We start from the raw sequence: 23,592 nt of genomic DNA, 5'->3' as shown, positions 1-23,592 counted from the left end.
TTACAGATTAGCTAACTATGAATTTACCACCTTCATTAAGTAGACACATGAGTGACAAAGAACTAATTGGACCAATAAGGAACTCTCCCATTTAATCATTTCTTCTTAAGTAAAAACATAAACAATTCTGTATCTCACTTTCCACCATAAAATATAATAATCTAACATTTCCAAATGGCAAAAAAAACATTCAGCCCCAACCCTAACAAATGCATGTGGCAGCTTCACTCATAGTTAGTATATAGTTATACATTTAATCATCTATCCATAAATGGTTAAGACAAGGCCCAGTTGGAAAGTAAAATCAGCACTTTAGTGAATATGTAATCAAATTGATGCATGCAAACCGAACTGACTAAATAGATAGTAGTTAAAATGAAAACGATTTGAAAGGCATTTTATCAACGCGCTCCATCCTTTCCGTGACTACATAAACGATGATGATGGGGTGTGGGAGAAAGATACATGGATGTGTGTTTGTGTCCCCATCAACTCTCTGTGTCATTTGGATCCAGACCAGAGATGTTGACATGGGGGTAGGGGGGTTGATCTAAAAAGGCAGCTCACTTATAGTATCCTCTCTGAGTGTTAAACTCCTCAGCTTTCCCTTCATCCCTATAGACCGATGCCATACACTGGCCAGGGATGAGACACTGCTGTGTAAACAATGGCATGATGTCAAAGCAGTCCCCAGGTGGAAGATTGTGGGCCGCAGCCAGCAGCAGGAAGGATGGGGGTAGAGATGATAGTTGGATCGCCTTGGAGGTGGTACAGGCCAGTCTGGGTTCCCCCAGTATGCTATGAAAGAGTCTGTTGCTCATTGGGTGGCTTTGGTTTTCTTGCTTTTGCTTTTCTTGTCTTTCTTCTTAAGACCATCCATATGTGCTCTCAGGAGGTTAGAGTATGCCTGACAAGTTGAAGAGAGAGAGAGCAGACAAGAGGAGTTTGTCAAAAGGAACGTGTTTAAATGATTTGCTAAATCATTTTTAGCATTTCATAGATCTAGTCAAACAAGACAACGTGCATTCAGTGACGCATTTGTTACAAAAACCATACCAAAGTCAGTACCTACCATCTGGAACTTGATTACTTCTTTGGTGCTAACCTGGAGATAAAATGAAAACTTTGATTAGCACTACTGTCTGCAAGGTATAGCAAATCATATGGATTTATTTCAACAGCTAAGTTATAGTTCAACATCATAGTACCCTCAAAGCTAATCACTAAGCTAAGGATCCTGGGACGAAACACCTCCCTCTGCAACTGGATCCTGGACTTCCTGACGGGCCGCCCCCAGGTGGTGAGGGTAAGCAGCAACACCTCTGCCACGCTGATCCTGAATACTGGAGATCCCCAGGGGTGCATGCTCAGTCCCCTCCTATACTCCCTGTTCACCCACGACTGCATGGCCAGGCACGACTCCAACACCATCATTAAGTTTGCAGATGACACAACAGTGGCTGCCTGCCATCCAGGACCTCTACACCAGGTGGTGTCAAAGGAAGGCCCTCCAGCCATAAGACTCCTGAACAGGTAGTCAAATGGCTACCCGGACTGTTTGCATTGTGTGAAGTTAAATTATCCCAAATTCCTCTTTCAAATGACACCATCAGCGACAGAAGAGGACATGAGCAAAGACATCTTGGCTCAAGTAGTTGCAGATCTGATTTCAAGCCCGGCAAAATTCAGCCTTCAACTCGACGAGACCACAGACGTTTCCAAACTAAGCCAGCTTGCTGTATTCGTGCGCTATGTGAAAGATGACGTGATAAAGGAAGATTTTTTATTTTGTAAGCCTCTTACAACAACAACTAAGGCAACCGATGTGAAGAAACTTGTGGATGACTTCTTCAAAGACAACAATCTTTCGTGGGATATGGTTTCTGCAGTTTGTTCGGACGGAGCTCCAGTCATGCTGGGAAGAAAGTCTGGTTTTGGTGCGCTAGTGAAAGCCGATGCACCACACATCATTGTTACACATTGTATTCTGCACAGGCATGCGTTGGCAACAAAAACCTTGCCTCCAAAAATGGCAGAAGTATAAAAAATTGTAGTGGAATGCGTGAACTATGTGCGAACTTGTGCTCTGAGGCACCGCATCGTCAGTGAGCTGTGTAAAGAAATGGGCTCTGAATTCGAGGTACTTCTGTACCATTCTAACATTCGGTGGTTATCCCGGGGACAGGTGCTGAATCGTGTTTTTGCCGTGCGTGTGGAATTAGCACTATTTTTGCAAGAGCACCAACATTGCCATGCAGATTGCTTCAAAAATTCTGAGTTCATTCTCATTTTAGCGTACATGGCTGATATCGTCGCAGCTCTCAATCATCTCAATCAAAAGATGCAGGGCGGTGGAGTCAACATCATCAAAGCGGAGGAAAACCTGAAGGCTTTTCAGAAAAAGCTACCGTTATGGAAACGACGAACAGAGAACGATAACTTTGCAAACTTTCCCCTGCTGGACGATTGTGTAAGTAAGATCGAAGATGTATCTGGAATCGGAGACATTTGTGTACCCGCGGAACTGAAGCAAGCAATTGCCACGCACTTAGATGAGCTTGCAAAGTCTCTCAACAGATACTTCCCTAGAAGAGAGTCATATCCAGCATGGGTGAGACAGCCGTTCACGTTTAGTGTTGAGACAACAGATGTCAATGATGAATACCTTGATGCAATCATTGAAATTCAGCAGAGCCAGGTTCAACAGCAACTCTTCAGAACAACAACGCTTTCAACGTTTTGGTGTCAACAAATGGTAACGTACCCTGTTATTGCTAAGAAAGCTCTGGAGATTTTCATACCGTTTGTTACAACGTATCTTTGCGAGCAATCCTTTGAGGATGCTGGACATAAAAACGAAGAAAAGGAACAGACTTTGTTACGAAAATGACATGAGAGTGGCACTTGCCAAGGTGAAGCCGCGCATTTCTGAACTGGTCTCTGAAAGGCAACAGCAGAAGTCACACTGATTTGCAGTAAATATTCATTATTTTGTTTTTGTGTGAAAATCATGTTTTGATGATTTTGTTCTTTGAACACACGGTGTTGATGTTGATGCACGGGTTAATTTTGTTCACCAGTGGCACTTGCCAAGGTGAAGCCGCGCATTTCTGAACTGGTCTCTGAAAGGCAACATCAGAAGTCACACTGATTTGCAGTAAATATTCATTATTTTGTTTTTGTGTGAAAATCATGTTTTGATGATTTTGTTCTTTGAACACACGGTGTTGATGTTGATGCACGGGTTAATTTTGTGCACCAGTAAAATATATACCTATGTTTTGATTTTGAAAAAAAAATCACATTTTATTTTTCCAATTAATAAGGGTTCGGTGAATTCGCATATGAAACTGGTGGGGTTCAGTACCTCCAACAAGGTTAAGAACCACTGGGTTAGAGCCTGTAAGTAAGCATTTCACTGTAAGGTCTACAACGGTTATATTCGGCGCACGTGAAAAATAAACTTTGATTTGATGTCAGAACACCCAAGATCAATTGACAACATCGGATTACTAAGTAGACAGAATAGATTCAGACCCTACGCTTGCTTACAGCTGCACTGGGGTCGAATAGGCTTCCTGTTTACATTAAACCACCGCAGATCCGGCTCGGAAATCGCACCTCAACCCAGGGATGTGAAATTGCGTTGCGCTCAGAAATGTTACGTTTTTAAGTAAAGTGCTAGTTTAATTAAACTGCTGTTTTCATCCTCATGCTAGCTAGCAGTAGCCACAGCAACCATTATGGAATGGCATGTCGCTTTGAACAACAAAGGAGCTGATTGGCTGACACTGCCATTACAAAATGGCTGTGGCTTATGCAACCATGCATGAGGACGAAAAGGCAGTTTCCTGAAAAACAAGCAATCTCGCACTGGTTCCGCAGTGTCTTAATCAAAAGAGGAAGTCTGTCCGACCCCAGTGCAGCTGTACGCAAGCGTGAAGTCGGAATCTAGTCTGGCTAAATACTAAGTAGAGATGTATGGACTAATTGCCTGACTAGGTAAGAAAAATGTTTTATTCTAAATATCAACCAAACCATCATAAATCACTTCATTGCCACATGTTGTAGACTTACCACTGTGCTGATTTTCTTCTTGCCGTCTGACGCTCTGAGTAGACACTTGTTGTCTGCTGGTTCATAACTTTCTTGTTGGCCTTTTCTGGGGACTGGTTTGGTTCTCCCGTCATCTGTAAAGTTTGTGACAACAAACTACAGGTCAACAGGATTACTCACTGTAGTTGGACTGATCCGACAGCCTTAGATTCAATAACCCTGAAGCAACTACCAGCAGATAAAGTCACAAAAAAATGGAAAATCACAGAAAAATATTACACAATTAAAGCATTTGCGCTGAGAAAAGCGCAGCTTTCCCATAGAATTGTATTTTATATTTTGGGACAAAGTAGCGCCTCTATTTACTTAAATAACAACTCATGTCACTCAATTCAGTGCTTCCTAGGTCCATGTATCAAACAGTTACTTCAGTTATATTAAAACCAGTAAATTCTGGAGTTCCCAACAGATTACGTTACATTACATTTAAGTCATTTAGCAGACGCTCTTATCCAGAGCGACTTACAAATTGGTGCATTCACCTTATGACATCCAGTAGAACAGCCACTTTACAATAGTGCATCTAAATCTTTTAAGGGGGGGGGGGTTAGGAGGATTGCTTTATCCTATCCTAGGTATTCCTTAAAGAGGTGGGGTTTCAGGTGTCTCCGGAAGGTGGTGATTGACTCCGCTGTCCTGGCATCGTGAGGGAGTTTGTTCCACCATTGGGGTGCCAGAGCAGCGAACAGTTTTGACTGGACCCATACATTTGGCGAATCGCATCTCTGCATGTCTGGCAGACATATCAGTGTGGATGACGGATCACCACCTCAAGCTGAACCTCGGCAAGACGGAGCTGCTCTTCCTCCCGGGGAAGGACTGCCCGTTCCATGATCTCGCCATCTCGGTTGACAACTCCATTGTGTCCTCCTCCCAGAGCGCTAAGAACCTTGGCGTGATCCTGGACAACACCCTGTCGTTCTCAACTAACATCAAGGCGGTGGCCCGTTCCTGTAGGTTCATGCTCTACAACATCCGCAGAGTACGACCCTGCCTCACACAGGAAGCGGCGCAGGTCCTAATCCAGGCACTTGTCATCTCCCGTCTGGATTACTGCAACTCGCTGTTGGCTGGGCTCCCTGCCTGTGCCATTAAACCCCTACAACTCATCCAGAACGCCGCAGCCCGTCTGGTGTTCAACCTTCCCAAGTTCTCTCACGTCACCCCGCTCCTCCACTGGCTTCCAGTTGAAGCTCGCATCCGCTACAAGACCATGGTGCTTGCCTACGGAGCTGTGAGGGGAACGGCACCTCAGTACCTCCAGGCTCTGATCAGGCCCTACACCCAAACAAGGGCACTGCGTTCATCCACCTCTGGCCTGCTCGCCTCCCTACCACTGAGGAAGTACAGTTCCCGCTCAGCCCAGTCAAAACTGTTCGCTGCTCTGGCCCCCCAATGGTGGAACAAACTCCCTCACGACGCCAGGACAGCGGAGTCAATCACCACCTTCCGGAGACACCTGAAACCCCAGCTCTTTAAGGAATACCTAGGATAGGATAAAGTAATCCTTCTGACCCCCCCCCCCCCCTTAAAAGATTTAGATGCACTGTTGTAAAGTGGCTGTTCCACTGGATGTCATAAGGTGAATGCACCAATTTGTAAGTCGCTCTGGATAAGAGCGTCTGCTAAATGACTTAAATGTAAATGTAAATGTAATTTTATAAAATTGAAACAATAACTAAACTCAAGGGCAACAGAATGGCAAAAGTATTTCCAGATTTGATACATATTCAGTTTTTATTTTTTTTTATTTTATTTTTTTAAATAGACACTTAAAATACAAGAACATTTCTCAGTATAATACAATACGCAAAAAAACAAGATGTAGATTTATCAATAATGGCTGTTGATGCAAAAAATGCTTTTGACTGTCTTCGGAAGCATTCAACTTCCCAGCTGAAATAATATATAAATTAAAATATATAAATATCCTAAAGCAAAACTACAGCACATACCCCATAATGACAAAGCGAATACATGTTTAGAATTTTAGGAAATTTATTTTAAAAAATTAAAAAAATACTTATTTACTTAAGTATTCAGACCCTGTTGAAACCAAGATTGAACTCTTTGGCCTGACTGCCAAGTGTCACATCTTAAAGAAACCTGGCACCATTCCTAAGGTGAAGCATGGTGGTGGCAGCATCATGCTGTGGGGATGTTTTTCAGCGGCAGTGACTGGGATCAAGGGAAAGATGAACAGAGCAAAGTACAGAGAGAGATCCTTCGTGAAAAGAGCGCTCAGGACCTCAGACTGGGGCGAAGGTTCACCTTCCAATAGGACAACGACCCTAACCACACAGTTAAGACAATGCAGGAGTGGCTTCGGGGACGAGTCTTTGAATGTCCTTGAGTGGCCCAGCCAGAGCTTGGACTTGAACCCGATCTAACATCTCTGGAGAGACCTGAACATAGCTATGCAGCGATGCTCCCCCATCCAACCTGACCGCGCTTGAGAGGATCTGCAGAGAAGAATGGGAGAAACTCCCCAAATATAGGTGTGTCAAGCTTGTAGCGTCATACCTAGGTTGCAAAGGGTCGTAAACTTTCCATGGGAAGTTAAGCAAAATTCCCCAAATTCCAGGGCTTAAATTCATTTAACCTGTTTGGGCTGCACGCTGAATATTGAAAAAACTGGAAAATGTGTGCACATTTTCAAACGGCCTCCTAAGAAACTTTTTATTTTCCAATATGCATATATTTACTACTGTTGGATAGATAACAGTCTGTAGTTTCTAAAAAGGTTTGAATTGTTTCTCTAAGTCGAACAGAAATATTTTTACAGCCATTTTCCCAGCCGAATTGAGTTTCCCAAAATGCGATGTGTCTCTTTAAGACCTTCTCTATAAAAGGCCATTTGACTTGGGACCATATAAACACGTCAGAGGCGTACGTCAGACTGTAATGCGGAAGTGAGAATTGAAGGGAGTCGAATATCTCGTCCCTGGACTGAATAACAGAACTTCTTGTGAGAGCTGCGCAGTTAAAATAAAAATCCGGGCGCGAAGGATAATTTGATCTCGGCTTCTGGAACAAGGTAGGTAACGTTGAATATGATGCCTGACTACGATATTATTTGCTACATGTCACAAAATCATCCTAAAGTAGGTTTTTTCAATATACTTTAATTATATTATTGCAATTTATTCTGGACTTTAGATGTGAAACGACGGAAGAATTTTTTGAAGAAACGCTTTCTGGCGCAGCAATGCTACCGTGCTAGCTAACCAAAGAGGGAAATAATTCATTCTGGAACCCAACTAAAGACTCTACTGGACATTGGACCCCGTTACAACATTCTGATGGAGTACCAAGAAAGATAAGACCCAATTTGGGATGCTTTTTCATATATATGTCGAACTGTTGAATGCTAACGCTGCTAACTATGCTAGGCTAGCGCTTGACTAGAATCAATGCTGCCTTATGCTAGCTTATGATGTTAGCTAATATAACGATATATTGTGTTTTCGCTGTAAAACACTTCAAAAATCGGAAATGTTGTCTGTATTCACAAGATATCTGTCTTTCATTAGTTATCCACCATATGTTTTTCTGAAATGTTTTATGAGGTGTAATTAGTAGCCGACGTTGGTGTATGTATTTTCTCTGGCTACTCCCGGCTGGATTCAGACTGTAGCTATGTATTAGCATTTTTGGGTAGCATCAATGTAAAACTGATTTATAGCTAAAATATGCACTTTTTATGAACAAAACATAGATTTATTGTGTAACATGTTATATGACTGTCATCTGAGGTCGTTTTTTCTGGGCTCTTTAGGTTGGTTTTAGTTTATTTCGGTTGGTTGTGCATGCTACTTCAATCATAATTCATACTTCATAATCATAATTCATACGTGTCTGTCCACTTTTGTATTTGGTGGTGAGCTAACATAAATATATGTGGTGTTTTCTCTGTAAAACATTTAAAAAATCGGACATGTTGGCTGGATTGACAAGATGTTTATCTTTCAAATGCTGTATTGGACTTGTTAATGTGTAAAAGTTAAATATTTTTAAAAAATAGATTTTGAATTTCGCGCTCTGCAGCTGTTGTCATTTTCGGTCCGAGGTCGGGCTTGCACCCCAAACAGGTTAAAAATGTGCTCATAACAGTGAACAGTAAAGGCAATTCTAGGTCTTGTGACATATTTTGGTTAAACTATCCCCTATTCAATGGAATTGCAACCCTCTGCATGCACAATGCATTCTTCCATCACATGTGCAGTGTACACTTCCATCACATGTTCAGCTGATTCTCAAGATCTTGCACACTAATGAGATGCTATTGAGCCAACACTACTACACAGTCTGAACCAAGGACTACATGCTTCCTGGTAAGTTTTGAGGAGTTTTAATTCACCTGTTTCCATACATGTTTCATTTTAAAACATTTATCTTACAAAGGAGTTGTTTAACTTCACTAGGGTAGGGGGCAGCATTGGGAACGTTGGATGAAAAGCGTGCCCAAGTTAAACTGCCTGCTACTCAGCCATAAAAACTAGAATATGCATATAATTAGTAGATTTGGATAGAATACACTCTGCAGTTTCTAAAACTGTTTGAATGATGTCTGTGAATATAATAGAACTCATATGGCAGGCAAAAACCTGAGAAAAAAATCCAACCAGGAAACTAATTTCCTATCGAATACACAGTGTCTATGGGGTCATATTGCACTTCCTACGGCTTCCACTAGATGTCAACAGTCTTTAGAACCTTGTTTGAGGCTTCTACTGTGAAGTGGGGGCGAATGAGAGGGGATTGAGTCAGAGGTCTGCCAAAGGCATGAGCTGACCACGCGCGTTCACGTGATAGTTAGCTTGCGTTCCATTGCAATTCTACAGACAAAGGAATTCTCCGGTTGGAACATTATTGAAGATTTGTTGAAAACATCCTAAAGATTGATTCTATACATCGTTTGACATGTTTCTACGGACTGTAACGGAACTTTTTGACTTTGTCTGCATCTAGTGATTGCGCCACATGAATTTTGATTACTGGGCTAAACGCGCGAACAAAAAGAAGGTTTTTGGACATAAATGATGGACATTATCGAACAAAACAAACATTTATTGTGGAACTGGGATTCCTGGGAGTGCATTCTGATGAAGATCAAAGGTAAGTGAATATTTTTAATACTATTTCTGACTTCTGTTGACTACACAACATGGCGGATATCTGATTGGGTTGTTTGGGCTCTGAGTGTTGTACTCAGATTATTACACGGTGTGCTTTTCCGTAAAGTTTTTATGAAATCTGACACAGCGGTTGCATTAAGGAGAAGTGGATCTAAAATTCCATGCATAACAGTTGTACAGTGGGGCAAAAAAGTATTTAGTCAGACACCAATTGTGCAAGTTCTCCCACTTAAAAAGATGAGGCCTGTAATTTTCATCATGGGTACACTAACTATGACAGACAAAATGAGAAAAATCCAGAAAATCACATTGTGGGATATTTAATGAATTTATTTGCAAATTATGGTGGAAAATAAATATTTGGTCAATACTTTTTTATATACCCTTTGTTGGCAATGACAGAGGTCAAACGTTTTCTGTAAGTCTTCACAACGTTTTCACACACTGTTGCTGGTATTTTGGCCCATTCCTCCATGCAGATCTCCTCTAGAGCAGTGATGTTTTGGGGCTGTTGCTGGGCAACACGGACTTTCAACTCCCTCCAAAGATTTTCTATGGGGTTGAGATCTGGAGACTGGCTAGGCCACTCCAAGACCTTAATGCTTCTTACGAAGCCACTCCTTCGTTGCCCGGGCGGTGTGTTTGGGATCATTGTCATGCTGAAAGACCCAAACACGTTTCATCTTCAATGCCCTTGCTGATGGAAGGAGGTTTTCACTCAAAATCTCACGATACATGGCCCCATTCATTCTTTCCTTTACACGGATCAGTCGTCCTGGTCCCTTTGCAGAAAAACAGCCCCAAAGCATGATGTTTCCACCCCCATGCTTCACAGTAGGTATGGTGTTCTTTGGATGCAACTCAGCATTCTTTGTCCTCCAAACACAACGAGTTGAGTTTTTACCAAAAAGTTAAATTTTGGTTTCATCTGACCATATGACATTCTCCCAATCTTCTTCTGGATCATCCAAATGCTCTCTAGCAAACTTCAGACGGGCCTGGACATGTACTGGCTTAAGCAGGGGGACACGTCTGGCACTGCAGGATTTGAGTCCCTGGCGGCGTAGTGTGTTACTGATGGTAGGCATTGTTACTTTGGTCCCAGCTCTCTGCAGGTCATTCACTAGGTCCCCCCGTGTGGTTCTGGGATTTTTGCTCACCGTTCTTGTGATCATTTCGACCACACAGGGTGAGATCTTGCGTGGAGCCCCAGATCGAGGGAGATTATCAGTGGTCTTGTATGTCTTCCATTTCCTAATAATTGCTCCCACAGTTGATTTCTTCAAACCAAGCTGCTTACCTATTGCAGATTCAGTCTCCCCAGCCTGGTGCAGGTCTACAATTCTGTTTCTGGTGTCCTTTGACAGCTCTTTGGTCTTTTCCTTAGTGGAGTTTGGAGTGTGACTGTTTGAGGTTGTGGACAGGTGTCTTTTATACTGATGACAAGTTCAAACAGCTGCCATTAATACAGGTAACGAGTGGAGGACAGAGGAGCCTCTTGAAGAAGTTACAGGTCTGTGAGAGCCAGAAATCTTGCTTGTTTGTAGGTGACCAAATACTTATTTTCCACCATAATTTGCAAATCAATTCATTAAAAATCCTACAATGTGATTTTCTGGATTCTTTTTTCTCATTTTGTCTGTCATAGTTGACGTGTACCTATGATGAAAATTACAGGCCTCTCTCATCTTTTTTTAAGTGGGAGAACTTGCACAATTGGTGGCTGACTAAATACTTTTTTGCCCCACTATCTTTTAGCAATGTTTATTATGAGTCTTTCTGTAAATTGATGTGGCTCTCTGCAAAATCCCCGGATGTTTTGGACTACTGAACATAACGCGCCAATGTAAAATCAGGTTTTTAGATGTAATATGAACTTTACCGAACAAAACATACATGTATTGTGTAACATGAAGTCCTATGAGTGTCATCTGATAAAGATCATCAAAGGTTAGTGATTAATTTTATCTCTATTTCTGCTTTTTGTGACTACTCTCTTTGGCTGGAAAAATGACTGTGTTTTTCTGTGACTTGGCTCTGACCTAACATAATCGTTTGGTGTGCTTTCGTCGTAAAGCCTTTTTGAAATCGGACACTGTGTCTGGATTTACAACAAGTGTATCTTTAAAATGGTGTAAAATACTTGTATGTTTGAGGAATTTTAATTATGGGATTTCTGTTGTTTTGAATTTGGCGCCCTGCAGTTTCACTGGCTGTTGACGAGGTGGGACGCTACCGTCCCACATACCCTAGTGAGGTTAACTGCTTAACTATTTATCTGTACTTGGAATTGTATTTGGGATTTTTTTACTAATCTTTACAGGAAAATGCCACGGGCACTATCTGATGTGTGGAGACATTTCACTGCAGATAATGTAGAAGGAAAAGCTGTGTACATTTGCAAATACTGTGCCAAATCATATGTGATGAATGCAACAAAGATGCAAAATCATCTGGTAAGTGCATAAAGTTCCCTCAGCGCTCACAACAAGCAACCTCTGACAAAAGTCCCTTTACTTCTATTCGAGGTGAAAAGGATGAATCAGACACCTTACGATAGCAACAGCTCATGGTCCTCCTGGAATCAGAAGTTTCTTTGACTCAATGGAGGAACGTCGTCAGAGAAATGCTGATGAATGTCTTGCTCGAGCTGTGTATGCAATTGGTTCACCTCTGATGCTCACAGGCAATGTGTATTGGAAGAGATTTCTGAATGTTCTTCACCCAGCATACACCGCTTCAACCAGACATGCTTTATCTACTCATTTGCTGGATGCAGAGTTAAAGTGAAAGTCAAGCAAATCATAGCGAAAGCAGACTGTATTGCAATCATCTCTGATGGGTGGTCGAATGTTTGTGGGCAAGGAATAATTAACTACATCATCTCCACCCCTCAACCAGTAATCTACAAGAGCACAGACAAGGGACAACAGACACATCGGTCTCTATATTGCAGATGTGCTGAAGGCAGTCAATGACCTTGGACCACAGCAGGTATTTGCACTGGTGACAGACAATGCTAGAACATGAAGGCTGCTTCGTCTAAAGTGGAGTCCAACCCTCACATCACACCCATTGGCTATGCTGCTCATGGGTTGAATCTGCTCCTCAAGGACATCATGGCACTGAAAACAATGGATACACTCTACACGAGATCCAAGGAAACAGTTAGGTATGTGAAGGGTCATCAAGTTATAGCAGCAATCTACCTCACCAAGCAAAGTGAGAAGAATAAGAGCACCACATTGAAGCTGCCCAGCAACACCCGTTGGGGTGGTGTTGTCATCATGTTTGACAGTCTTCTCTTACATCTGCAGTCAGAGTCTGAACATCAGACAGGATGGCATTGTCTCCCTCAATCCGTGCAATGGCTACTGCTATAGGTTTCAGGCTGCTTACCACTCTCTCCCAAAATACATCATCACCCATACACGCCGCAGCGTACATATGCTGGCAACTGGACCTTGTAAGCACAACTGGCCCTTGTTTGGGAACACACACACCAAAGCACACAACAGGCTGACCAATACAAGGGTGGAAAGACTGGTGGCCATCAGGGAAAATTTGAGTCTTTTTGAGCCGGACAACGAGCCATCATTACCAAGGTTGGAAAGTGACAGTGAAGATGAAGCCTCAGAGTCTGATGTTCCATAGGTGGACATTGAGGAGGTCCAGGATGAAGGCATGGAAGCCTGAGAGAAAAACAACCAAAGCTTTAGTTTCTAGACTATCATTTTACAGACATTGAAAATGTTTTGGGGAGATGCGATGGATCATTGGGGATCATTCAATATTCCGTTTCTTTTGTTGTTCAGTGAAATCATGTAAATATGTCTACTTATGATAAGGGAAAAGGTTTTTGTTTCTGTCTCCATATGATATGGTAAATATATCAAATGCAAAAAACATCTACATTTAAATGGTATTAATATTAATTTGCATATATTTCCATTAATTCCCATATATTCCCGTTAATTCCCTCGGAAAGTTTCCACCTCTGAATATTCCCCAAAATGTGCAACCCTAGACATACCCAACAAGACCCGAGGCTGTAATCGCTGCCGAAGGTGCTTCAACAAAGTACTGAGTAAAGGGTCTGAATAATTATGTAAATGTATTATTTCAGTTTATGTTTAATACATTTGCAAAAATTTCTAAAAACCTGTTTTTGCTTTGTCATTATGAGGTATTGTGTGTATATTGAGGAGAAAAAAATGTAATTTATACAATTTAAGGCTGCAATGTAACAAAATGTGGAAAAAGTCAAGGAGTCTGAATACTTTCCGAATGCACTGTACCTGACTAATATTGAAAACTAATGCCCATTATAATAAAAAATATTTCTAGAATCTCAGAAAAAAACAAATAATGGCAATAGGAAAAATAACTAACGATCTACAGCAGAAGTCTCCAACCGTTTTCTGGCATGAGAGCTATTTAAAAAAAAATAAACGTCACAAGCTACTCTTCTTTTTCTAGCTTTCAAATAGGCACATTCTTCTCCTCTCTCTTGCAACTCTTCCCCAGGTCCTTAGTGTAAAAGAGAAAGTAGAGCATGTTCTGTCAATATACCTGGTAAAATAATGGTTACTAAACTACTAAGGGGGCCCTATTAAATGTTATTTACCCCCCAAAATATGCTTTATGTTTTCCCAAATTAACTTAAGTTTTCCTGGTTTTAGATTTTTGTGGTTTTCACTCTTAAAATGAAAATTATTCATAGAGAAACAACAAAATTGGATGTTCTGAGTCCATGTCGATGACAAATCACATTTAGATTGGAGTGTAAATCCCCTTTAATTGAGCATCTGGCCCTTTAATTGCACATCTAATGAGTGAGGAATGTGTGGTATAAATTGCCGGTCTAGCGATGTTTCTGTGCTGCTGCTGCTCATTTCATTTTTGGCAAAGTGAGCAAATAGCAAAGAATAGATACAAATGATATACTTACTCATGATATACTTCTGCCAGGTAAGACTACTTTGCAGTTAACAGTTAATTTAAATGTTTTTGGGGAAAGTACCTCTGCCAACCCACAAGATGGTTATCACATCCACTGGCTATACACAGAGTGATAAACAAAAGCGCACACCACACAGACAGAGGGGCAATTTTGCTGGAAATGAATAGGCAGATAGTGTGATAGCCACTATTGGCTTAAAAACCCAAACCTATCCAGGGATGGGATAATCTAAATGTTGCGTTTCTTAGATAGTAGCTGGGAGCTTGCAGTGTCTGATACTTGTGAGATTTGTTTATGACAGTTTGCTGTGGAACACGTGAAAATTGCACGCACTTTCAGAAATCCTGCTATGCCCTCAGACTAACCATCAAACAAGCAAAGCGTCAATACAGGATTAAGATTGAATCCTACTACACCTGCTCTGACACTCGTCGGATGTGGCTGGGCTTGAAAACTATTACGGACTACAAAGGGAAACCTAGATGCAAGCCTACCAGACGAGCTAAATGCCTTTTATGCTTGCTTTGAGGTAAGCAACACTGAAGCATGCACGAGAGCACCAGCTGTTCTGGATGACTGTATGATAACGCTCTCGGTAGCTGATGTGAACAAAACCTTTAAAACAGGTCAACATTCACAAAGCCGCTGGGCCAGACGGATTACCAGGATGTGTACTTAAAGAATGCGCGGACCAACTGGCAAGTGTCTTCACTGACATTTTCAACCTCTCCCTGACCGAGTCTGTAATACCTACATGTTTCAAGTAGACTACCATAGTCCATGTGACCAAGGAAGCGAGGTGACGTGCCTAAATGATTACCACCCCGTGGCACTCACGTCGGTAGCCATGAAGTGCTTTGAAAGGCTGGTCATGACTAATCAACAGCATCCTCCCGGACACCCTAGAAACAGTCCAATTCGCATACCGCCCCAACAGATGATGCAATCTCAATCGCACTCCACAACGCCCTTTCTCACCTGGAGAAAAGGAACACATACAGTGGGGAGAACAAGCATTTGATACACTGTCGATTTTGCAGGTTTTCCTACTTACAAAGCATGTAGAGGTCTGTAATTTTTATCATAGGTACACTTCAACTGTGAGAGACGGAATATGAAACAAAAATCCAGAAAATAACATTGTATGATTTTTAAGTAATTCATTTTGCATTTTATTGCATGACATAAGTATTTGATAACCTACCAACCAGTAAGAATTCCGGTTCTCACAGACCTGTTAGTTTCTTTAAGAAGCCCTCCTGTTCTCCACTCATTACCTATATTAACTGCACCTGTTTGAACTCGTTACCTGTATAAAAGACACCTGTCCACACACTCAATCAAACAGACTCCAACCTCTCCACAATGGCCAAGACCAGAGAGCTGTGTAAGGACATCAGGGATAAAATTGTAGACCTGCACAAGGCTGGGATGGGCTACAGGACAATAGGCAAGCAGCTTGGTGAGAAGGCAACAACTGTTGGCGCAATTATCCCCACTGTATGTGAGAATGCTGTTAATCGACTACAGCTCAGCGTTCAACACCAGTGCCCACGAAGCTCATCAATCACTAAGCTAAGGACTAAACACATCCCTCTGCAACTGGATCCTGGACTTCCTGACGGGCCAACCCCCAGGTGGTAAGAGTAGGCAACAATACATCTGCCACGCTGATCATTAACACTGGCGCCCCTCAGGGGTGTGTACTTAGTCCCCCCTGTACAGCCACGATTGTGTGGCCAAACACGACTCCAACACCATCATTAAGTTTGCTGACGACACAAAAGTAGTAGGCCTGATCACCGACAACGATGAGATGGCCTATAGGGAGGAGGTCAGAGAACTGGCAGTGTGGTGCCAAGACAACAACCTCTCCCTCAATGTCAGCAAGACAAAAGGAGCTGATCGTGGACTACAGGAAAAGGCGGGCCGAACAGGCCCCCATTAACATTGATGGGCCTGTAGTGGAGCAGGTTGAGAGTTTCAAGTTCCTTTGTGTCCACATCACCAACAAACTATCATGATCCAAACATACCAAGAGAGTCATGAAGAGGGCACGACAAATCTTTTTCCCCCTCAGGAGACTGAAAAGATTTGTCATGGGCCCCCAGATCCTCAAAATGTTCTACAGCTGCACCATCGAGAGCACCCTGACCGGTTGCATCACCGCCTGGTATGGCAACTGCTCGGCATCTGACCATAAGGTGCTACAGAGGGTAGTGCGAACGGCCCAGTACATCACTGGGGCCAAGCTTCCTGCCATCCAGGACCTATATTATAGGCGGTGTCAGAGGAAAGCCCATAAAATTGTCAGACTCCAGTCACCCAAGTTATAGACTGTTTTCTCTGCTACTGCACCTCAAGCGGTATCGGAGCGCCAAGTCTAGGACCAAATGGCTCCTCAACAGCTTCACCCCCAAGCCATTAGACTGCTGAATAATTCATAAAAATCGTCACCGAACAATTTACATTGACACCCCCCCTCTTGTACACTGCTGCTACTCGCTGCTTGTTTGTTACCTATGCATAGTCACTTCGCCCCCACCTACATGTACAGATTACCTCAACTAGCCTGTACCCCCGCACACTGACCGGTACCGGTGCCACCTGTATACACAGTGGGGCAAAAAAAGTATTTAGTCAGCCACCAATTGTGCAAGTTCTCCCACTTAAAAAGATGAGAGGCCTGTAATTTTCATCATAGGTACACTTCAACTATGACAGACAAAATGAGAAAAAAGAATCCAGAAAATCACATTGTAGGATTTTTAATTAATTAATTTGCAAATTATGGTGGAAAATAAGTATTTGGTCACCTACAAACAAGCAAGATTTCTGGCTCTCACAGACCTGTAACATCTTCTTTAAGAGGCTCCACTGTCCTCCACTCATTACCTGTATTAATGGCACCTGTTTGAACTTGTTATCAGTATAAAAGACACCTGTCCACAACCTCAAACAATCACACTCCAAACTCCACTAAGGAAAAGACCAAAGAGCTGTCAAAGGACCCCAGAAACAAAATTGTAGACCTGCACCAGGCTGGGAAGCCTGAATCTGCAATAGGTACGCAGCTTGGTTTGAAGAAATCAACTGTGGGAGCAATTATTAGGAAATGGAAGACATACAAGACCACTGATAATCTCCCTCGATCTGGGGCTTCACGCAAGATCTCACCCCGTGGGGTCAAAATGATCACAAGAACAGTGAGCAAAAATCCCAGAACCAGACGGGGGGACCTAGTGAATGACCTGCAGAGAGCTGGGACCAAAGTAACAAAGCCTACCATCAGCAAGGGCATTGAAGATGAAACGTGGCTGGGTCTTTCAGCATGACAATGATCCCAAACACACCGCCCGGGCAACGAAGGAGTGGCTTCGTAAGAAGCATTAAGGTCCTGGAGTGGCCTAGCCAGTCTCCAGATCTCAACCCCATTGAAAATCTTTGGAGGGAGTTGAAAGTCCGTGTTGCCCAGCAACAGCCCCCAAACATCACTGCTCTAGAGGAGATCTGCATGGAGGAATGGGCCAAAATACCAGCAACAGTGTGTGAAAACCTTGTGAAGACTTACAGAAAACGTTTGACCTCTGTCATTGCCAACAAAGGGTATATAAAAAGTATTGACCAAATACTTATTTTCCACCATAATTTGCAAATAAATTCATTAAAAATCCTGCAATGTGATTTTCTGGATTTTTCCCCTCATTTTATCTGTCATAGTTAAAGTGTACCTATGATGAAAATTGCAGGCCTCTCATCTTTTTAAGTGGGAGAACTTGCACAATTGGTGGCTGACTAAATACTTTTTGCCCCACTGTAGCCTCGTTATTGTGTTACTTTTTATTTTAGCCTACTTGGTAAATACTTTCTTCTTCTAGAACTGCACTGTTGGCCTAGGGCTTGTAAGTAAGCATTTCACTGTAAAGTCTACACTTGTATTTGGCACATGTGGCAAATAAAGTTTGATTTGATTTAAAGAGGAACATATTGAAGATATCCATGCTCATCCCCAAAGGATGGAGCTAAGAACATTAACACCTTCTTAGTTAAGAACACTATAACATGGAAGAAAATGAAACAGATTGTACAAAGAACCAATATTACTCCCTAAAAACACAACACTATGGAACAATCCTTGGATAGCTTTTCAGAATTCACTGATAAATTGACTCGCATGGAAAACTAAAGGCATAGAAACCGTAAATGACGTGGTAAAAGTAAATAAATATTTCCATGCCAGAATTAAAAAGCAATTTTGGACTGACCAATGTAGACATGATCAAATATACTGTATGCAACTTAAAAGATTTATTTCACATAAGCTTTCAGGTCAAAATTGGGGCATCAGAGCAAAATTGAGGGAATCCTATTTGAATCAGAAAAAGACACTCTAAAAGATACTTTAGAAAAAAATGTAAACTATTGGAACCAACAAATAAAAATAACTGATATTGGCACAAGATGTAGGGAGTGTTTGAATATAAAAAACTAAATTACAGTTAACAAAAATGTATGCCTAATCCAGTATAAATTAATGTATCAAATTTATTATACGAGACAAAATTCAAATTATACAGCACCATGGCAAAGTCATGTCGTAAGTGTAAAACTAACAATGACTCAATAATTAACGCATTCTGGGAGTGTTATAAAGTCCAAAAGATATGAGCAGAATTAGAAAGCTGGCTGTAGGAAGTTTTACAATGTAAATGTCCGTTTAATCCGTCTATCGGCATATTTCAAGACATGGCATATGGGAGTGTGGTGAGATAAACAATATTGTCCAAACCATTGAGTGCCACTTATATTGAAGAAGCTATTACTTAAATACTGGAAGTTAAATGATACTCCAACGTTAAGAGAATGGAAGAATCAAATGCTTTATTATTCAAATTTGAAAAAAAGTCTGGCAACAAACAGAAACAACATAACACAATATAAAGTCATATGTGGTAGTCTTAAAAGTATTAGAAACAACATTGGGTGTGGATACGTTGGGGACATTTGGGTCTGAGCATATGTGATGTTATTCATCTAGGTGGAAAGGTATTACGGCTGTGCCAGACTAAAAAAAATATATTGTGTGACCGAAAGTCGCCTGTTCTTTCACCCAATTGATTGGTAGAAATGTTTTACAGTGTATTTTTCCATATATAGACACACCCTATGTTTTTTAATGAAATCAAATATACGCTTGTCTGATGCAGTTTGATGAAATACACCACAAATGACTTAAGAGGGAGCCAGAGATCAAGATAACCAGAAGCGAAAAACCTTAACCTAACCCCAACTATTCTCCTTCAGGTCCTACTGGCTTTCGCAGCCGTTACTCTCCTGAAGGTGGCGGTAATAGGCTACACGAGTAGTCAGTAGCCTTTCTCATGTAGAATGCCAATTTATCTTACAATTTCTACCAACCTGCGTACCAGTTATGGTTTTCTTTTGCACATTTTCGTGGAACAGTTTCATTTAATTTATAATAACGTCTTCGTATCTAAAAATCATTGTCATGTGGTTAATCAAAATTCAATCCAAATCTAAATAAAAATGATACAAACCCAAAAAGTAACTTCTATTGCCAAATATGAAAAAAAAATTGCCTACACAAAGCAACAAATAAAAACATTGCAGCCTGCAGATAGAAAATATCCGAATAAAAATAAATATTGGCTACCCATGGTCTTTCTGCAACGGACTTGAAACATTGTATCAACTATCAACTTGGGTCCAGCCAGAAGTTCACGCTAGCAAACTTGCAACTTACAAAATATTCTGGGCCATCAGTTTCCTGCGCCAGTGAGCCCTGGAAAGATTTTTCAAATACATTGAGGAACTATTGTCATTCTCAATGTATGTAAAAACAGACTTTGTTTGCTTGCTGTTTGAGGTGAAGAACACATTACTTTGAGAAGCTCCACAGCTCATTAGTGGTGGTGCGTTAAGCCAATCAGAAATACTATCAGATCCCCAAATGGGCACATTTATATGCCTACATTTGCCCCCCGGCCAGGTAGCCTACCTCTATGCATAATCAGTTCGAGTCCTTACTCAACATTCACAGTAGCGCTCCAAACAAAGACCATGACTAAATTGACAACTTGTAAATGTAATGAACCAAAACTTGTTTCGCACAAGAGTAGCATAGGTTGTGCACTGTTCAAACAACGTGTCCACTCTGACAATGATAATGGTAAAAGACTGGAATAATAATATATTGAATGTATTAACAGAAATTACCATAACCAAACAAAAACTGTAGATTAGAAATTAACGGTAAATATAAGCTATTACTGATTATACACTGCTCAAAAAAATAATGGGAACACTTAAACAACACAATGTAACTCCAAGTCAATCACACTTCTGTGAAATCAAACTGTCCACGTAGGAAGCAACACTGATTGGCAATAAATTTCACATGCTGTTGTGCAAATGGAATAGACAAAAGGTGGAAATTATAGGCAATTAGCAAGACACCCCCAATAAAGGAGTGGTTCTGCAGGTGGTGACCACAGACCACTTCTCAGTTCCTATGCTTCCTGGTTGATGTTTTGGTCACTTTTGAATGCTGGCGGTGCTTTCACTCTAGTGGTAGCATGAGACGGAGTCTACAACCCACACAAGTGGCTCAGGTAGTTCAGCTCATCAATGCGAGCTGTGGCAAGAAGGTTTGCTGTGTCTGTCAGCGTAGTGTCCAGAGCATGGAGGCGCTACCAGGAGACAGGCCAGTACATCAGGAGACGTGGAGGAGGCCGTAGGAGGGCAACAACCCAGCAGCAGGACCGCTACCTCCGCCTTTGTGCAAGGAGGAGCACTGCCAGAGCCCTGCAAAATGACCTCCAGCAGGCCACAAATGTGCATGTGTCTGCTCAAACGGTCAGAAACAGACTCCATGAGGGTGGTATGAGGGCCCGACGCCTACAGGTGGGGGTTGTGCTTACAGCCCAACATTGTGCAGGACGTTTGGCATTTGCCAGAGAACACCAAGTGGCAAACTCGCCACTGGCGCTTCACAGATGAAAGCAGGTTCACACGCACATGTGACAGACGTGACAGAGTCTGGAGACGCCGTGGAGAACGTTCTGCTGCTTGCAACATCCCCCAGCATGACTGGTTTGGCGGTGGGTCAGTCATGGTGTGGGGTGGCATTTCTTTGGGGGGCCGCACAGCCCTCCATGTGCTCGCCAGAGGTAGCCTGACTGCCATTAGGTACCGCGATGAGATCCTCAGACCCCTTGTGAGACCATATGCTGGTGCGGCTGGCCCTGGGTTCCTCCTAATGCAAGACCTCATGTGGCTGGAGTGTGTCAGCAGTTCCTGCAAGAGGAAGGCATTGATGCTATGGACTGGCCCGCCCGTTCCCCAGACCTGAATCCAATTGAGCACATCTGGGACATCATGTCTCGCTCCATCCACCAACGCCACGTTGCACCACAGACTGTCCAGGAGTTGGCAGATGCTTTAGTCCAGGTCTGGGAGGAGATCCCTCAGGAGACTGGGAGATCCCTCAGCCACCTCATCAGGAGCATGCCCAGGCGTTGTAGGGAGGTCATACAGGCACGTGGAGGCCACACACACTACTGAGCATCATTTTGACTTGTTCTAAGGACATTACATCAAAGCTGGATCAGCCTGTAGTGTGGGTTTCCACTTAAAATTTTGAGTGTGACTCCAAATCCAGACCTCCATGGGTTGATAAATTTGATTTCCATTGATAATTTGTGTGATTTTGTTGTCAGCACATTCAACTATGTAAAGAAAAAAGTATTTAATATGAATATTTCATTCATTCAGATCTAGGATGTGTTATTTTAGTGTTCCCTTTATTTTTTTGAGCAGTGTATATGTAATGGGGAATTGATACACTAACAATCAAGGCAAACAATTCACACAATTAAGTTACGAAATAATGAACGTGCACAAATTGGCAGTAGAGTGCATTCTGGAGTGAGACGTGCATTTTAGCCTCACAGACCTTCTTGGACTGTGCCATCCACTCCGCAATGGATTAAGATTAGTCTCAGCCTCCGAAATGGATTAGTTCACTGAGATGGGCGCGAATCAAACAGGCGTCTCGTGCCATAAAAAATATATTTGCTACTGCTCGACTAAAACAAATCTCAGGTCGACCAACAGCCAAACAATAGACCCGTCGACTAATTGGGGTCAGCCCTAAAAATGTATGCATGTTAAATATGCAGAATCGCTACGCCATTTCATGTTTGCTAAAATTCAAATAGATTGCGTGACAAAACAAGCAAGTATAGTGTAGAGTATCATTTTACTGTCTAAACCGCTCTGAAATATATTTTCCATAACCAAAAATATTGTATTTTCAGCTGTTTAAAGCTGGTGTACAAAACTGAAAGTAAGAGGAAAAACTTTTACTTAACGGGAAGCATAGCACACATAACAGATCTACCGTTTCTAAGAGACGTGCGTTCAATGAGAATGATAGTTCTTTAACTCACATTTCTTTGTGAATTTGGTGGAGTTGCCCAAAAAGTTACATATTGCTGCTTTAAGTTTATTGTTTGTCTATGCATGTTTGCTTGTAAAAAAAACTGCAAAAAGTAAAATAAAATGTATAAATACATTTTAAAAAACTCACTGTAAATGTAAACCTCTGAGGTTGAGCTCAAAAGAGGATATAGGCCTAATATGAACATTTCCTGGAAGAACTGAAGGATAAACTCGGCCACCAAATAAGTCACAGCTGACAAGATCTGAGCACTTACATTTCTTTAACGTGATGGCAACACTGCCTGAGGTCCTGCATTTCTGGAACAGCCGTGTCAGCTCCGTCAAAAACTAGAGGAAAATAATCTGATGTAATTTAGGTTTGTTAACAGTGATATCAACTCTAGTGGTAGCTTGTAACGTTATGTTAATACTAGTCAGCTGGCTAACGTTAGCTACCTAACTCGCCGACATATATCCATGTGTGTGTAACGTTAGATATTTATTCGAACTCGCTATCTTGCTAGCTTCTTCTAACTAAAAACGTGTCCAGTATTTCTTATTCTATAAAGCTGACCACAGAAGCAATCAAAACTAATAGTTAGCAAATGGTAGCTAGTGACTATGGCGGCAGAGCAAGCTAGCAGGCAGACGTGGTTTATTTTCCACTATGCCAATGCACAATACTTATCAAATTAAACCAGTATTCTAATAATGACAGTATCTAGCTAAGATGTACTACATTAGTCGATGGGGCTTTCTATCATACCGAGTCGTTTTCAAGTAGTACCATGATTCCCACTGCAATTCTGTAGCTTCAGCTAGATGGCTAGCCCGTCAGAAGCACACGTACTACAACATGAAACTCTGCTCCGTGACCTTTCAACTTACAAAGTACACGCTGAATAATTTACA

The 23,592-nt window shown here is 41.8% G+C and overlaps 1 protein-coding gene across 2 annotated transcripts; it reads right to left on the bottom strand.

Moving 5' to 3' along the window:
• Positions 1–63: 63 nt before the first annotated feature.
• LOC129812721 (signal recognition particle 14 kDa protein) lies at positions 64–23,564 on the bottom strand. 2 transcript variants are annotated; one of them, XM_055864540.1, is made up of 5 exons: positions 23,447–23,564; positions 22,956–23,028; positions 4,078–4,190; positions 1,073–1,105; positions 64–907 (listed from the first exon to the last, which is right to left on the bottom strand). In XM_055864540.1, exons 1-5 carry the CDS (start codon positions 23,468–23,470, stop codon positions 818–820), a joined length of 333 nt encoding a protein of 110 aa, XP_055720515.1. In that variant the 5' UTR covers positions 23,471–23,564; the 3' UTR covers positions 64–817. The 2 variants fall into 2 exon arrangements, with proteins under 2 accessions (XP_055720515.1, XP_055720516.1); XM_055864541.1 differs by lacking the exon at positions 23,447–23,564 and adding an exon at positions 12,856–12,946.
• Positions 23,565–23,592: the final 28 nt, after the last annotated feature.

This window comes from Salvelinus fontinalis, chromosome 16, assembly GCF_029448725.1.
Source record: "Salvelinus fontinalis isolate EN_2023a chromosome 16, ASM2944872v1, whole genome shotgun sequence".
Classification (NCBI taxonomy): Eukaryota; Metazoa; Chordata; class Actinopteri; order Salmoniformes; family Salmonidae; genus Salvelinus; species Salvelinus fontinalis.
The sequence above is the reverse complement of the archived record's forward strand: the minus strand, read 5'-3'. Positions and strand labels throughout refer to the sequence as shown.

What these genes read in the sequence shown, in the direction of transcription:
- LOC129812721 (XM_055864540.1), bottom strand. Translation starts at nt 23,470, where the DNA reads ATGGTACTACTTGAAAACGACTCG. An exon ending in TGCCATCACGTTAAAGAAAT is followed by an intron (nt 4,191 to 22,955) that starts GTAAGTGCTCAG and finishes CAAACTTTACAG; the next exon opens with ATGACGGGAGAACCAAACCA. An exon ending in AAGTAATCAAGTTCCAGATG is followed by an intron (nt 908 to 1,072) that starts GTAGGTACTGAC and finishes TCAACTTGTCAG; the next exon opens with GCATACTCTAACCTCCTGAG.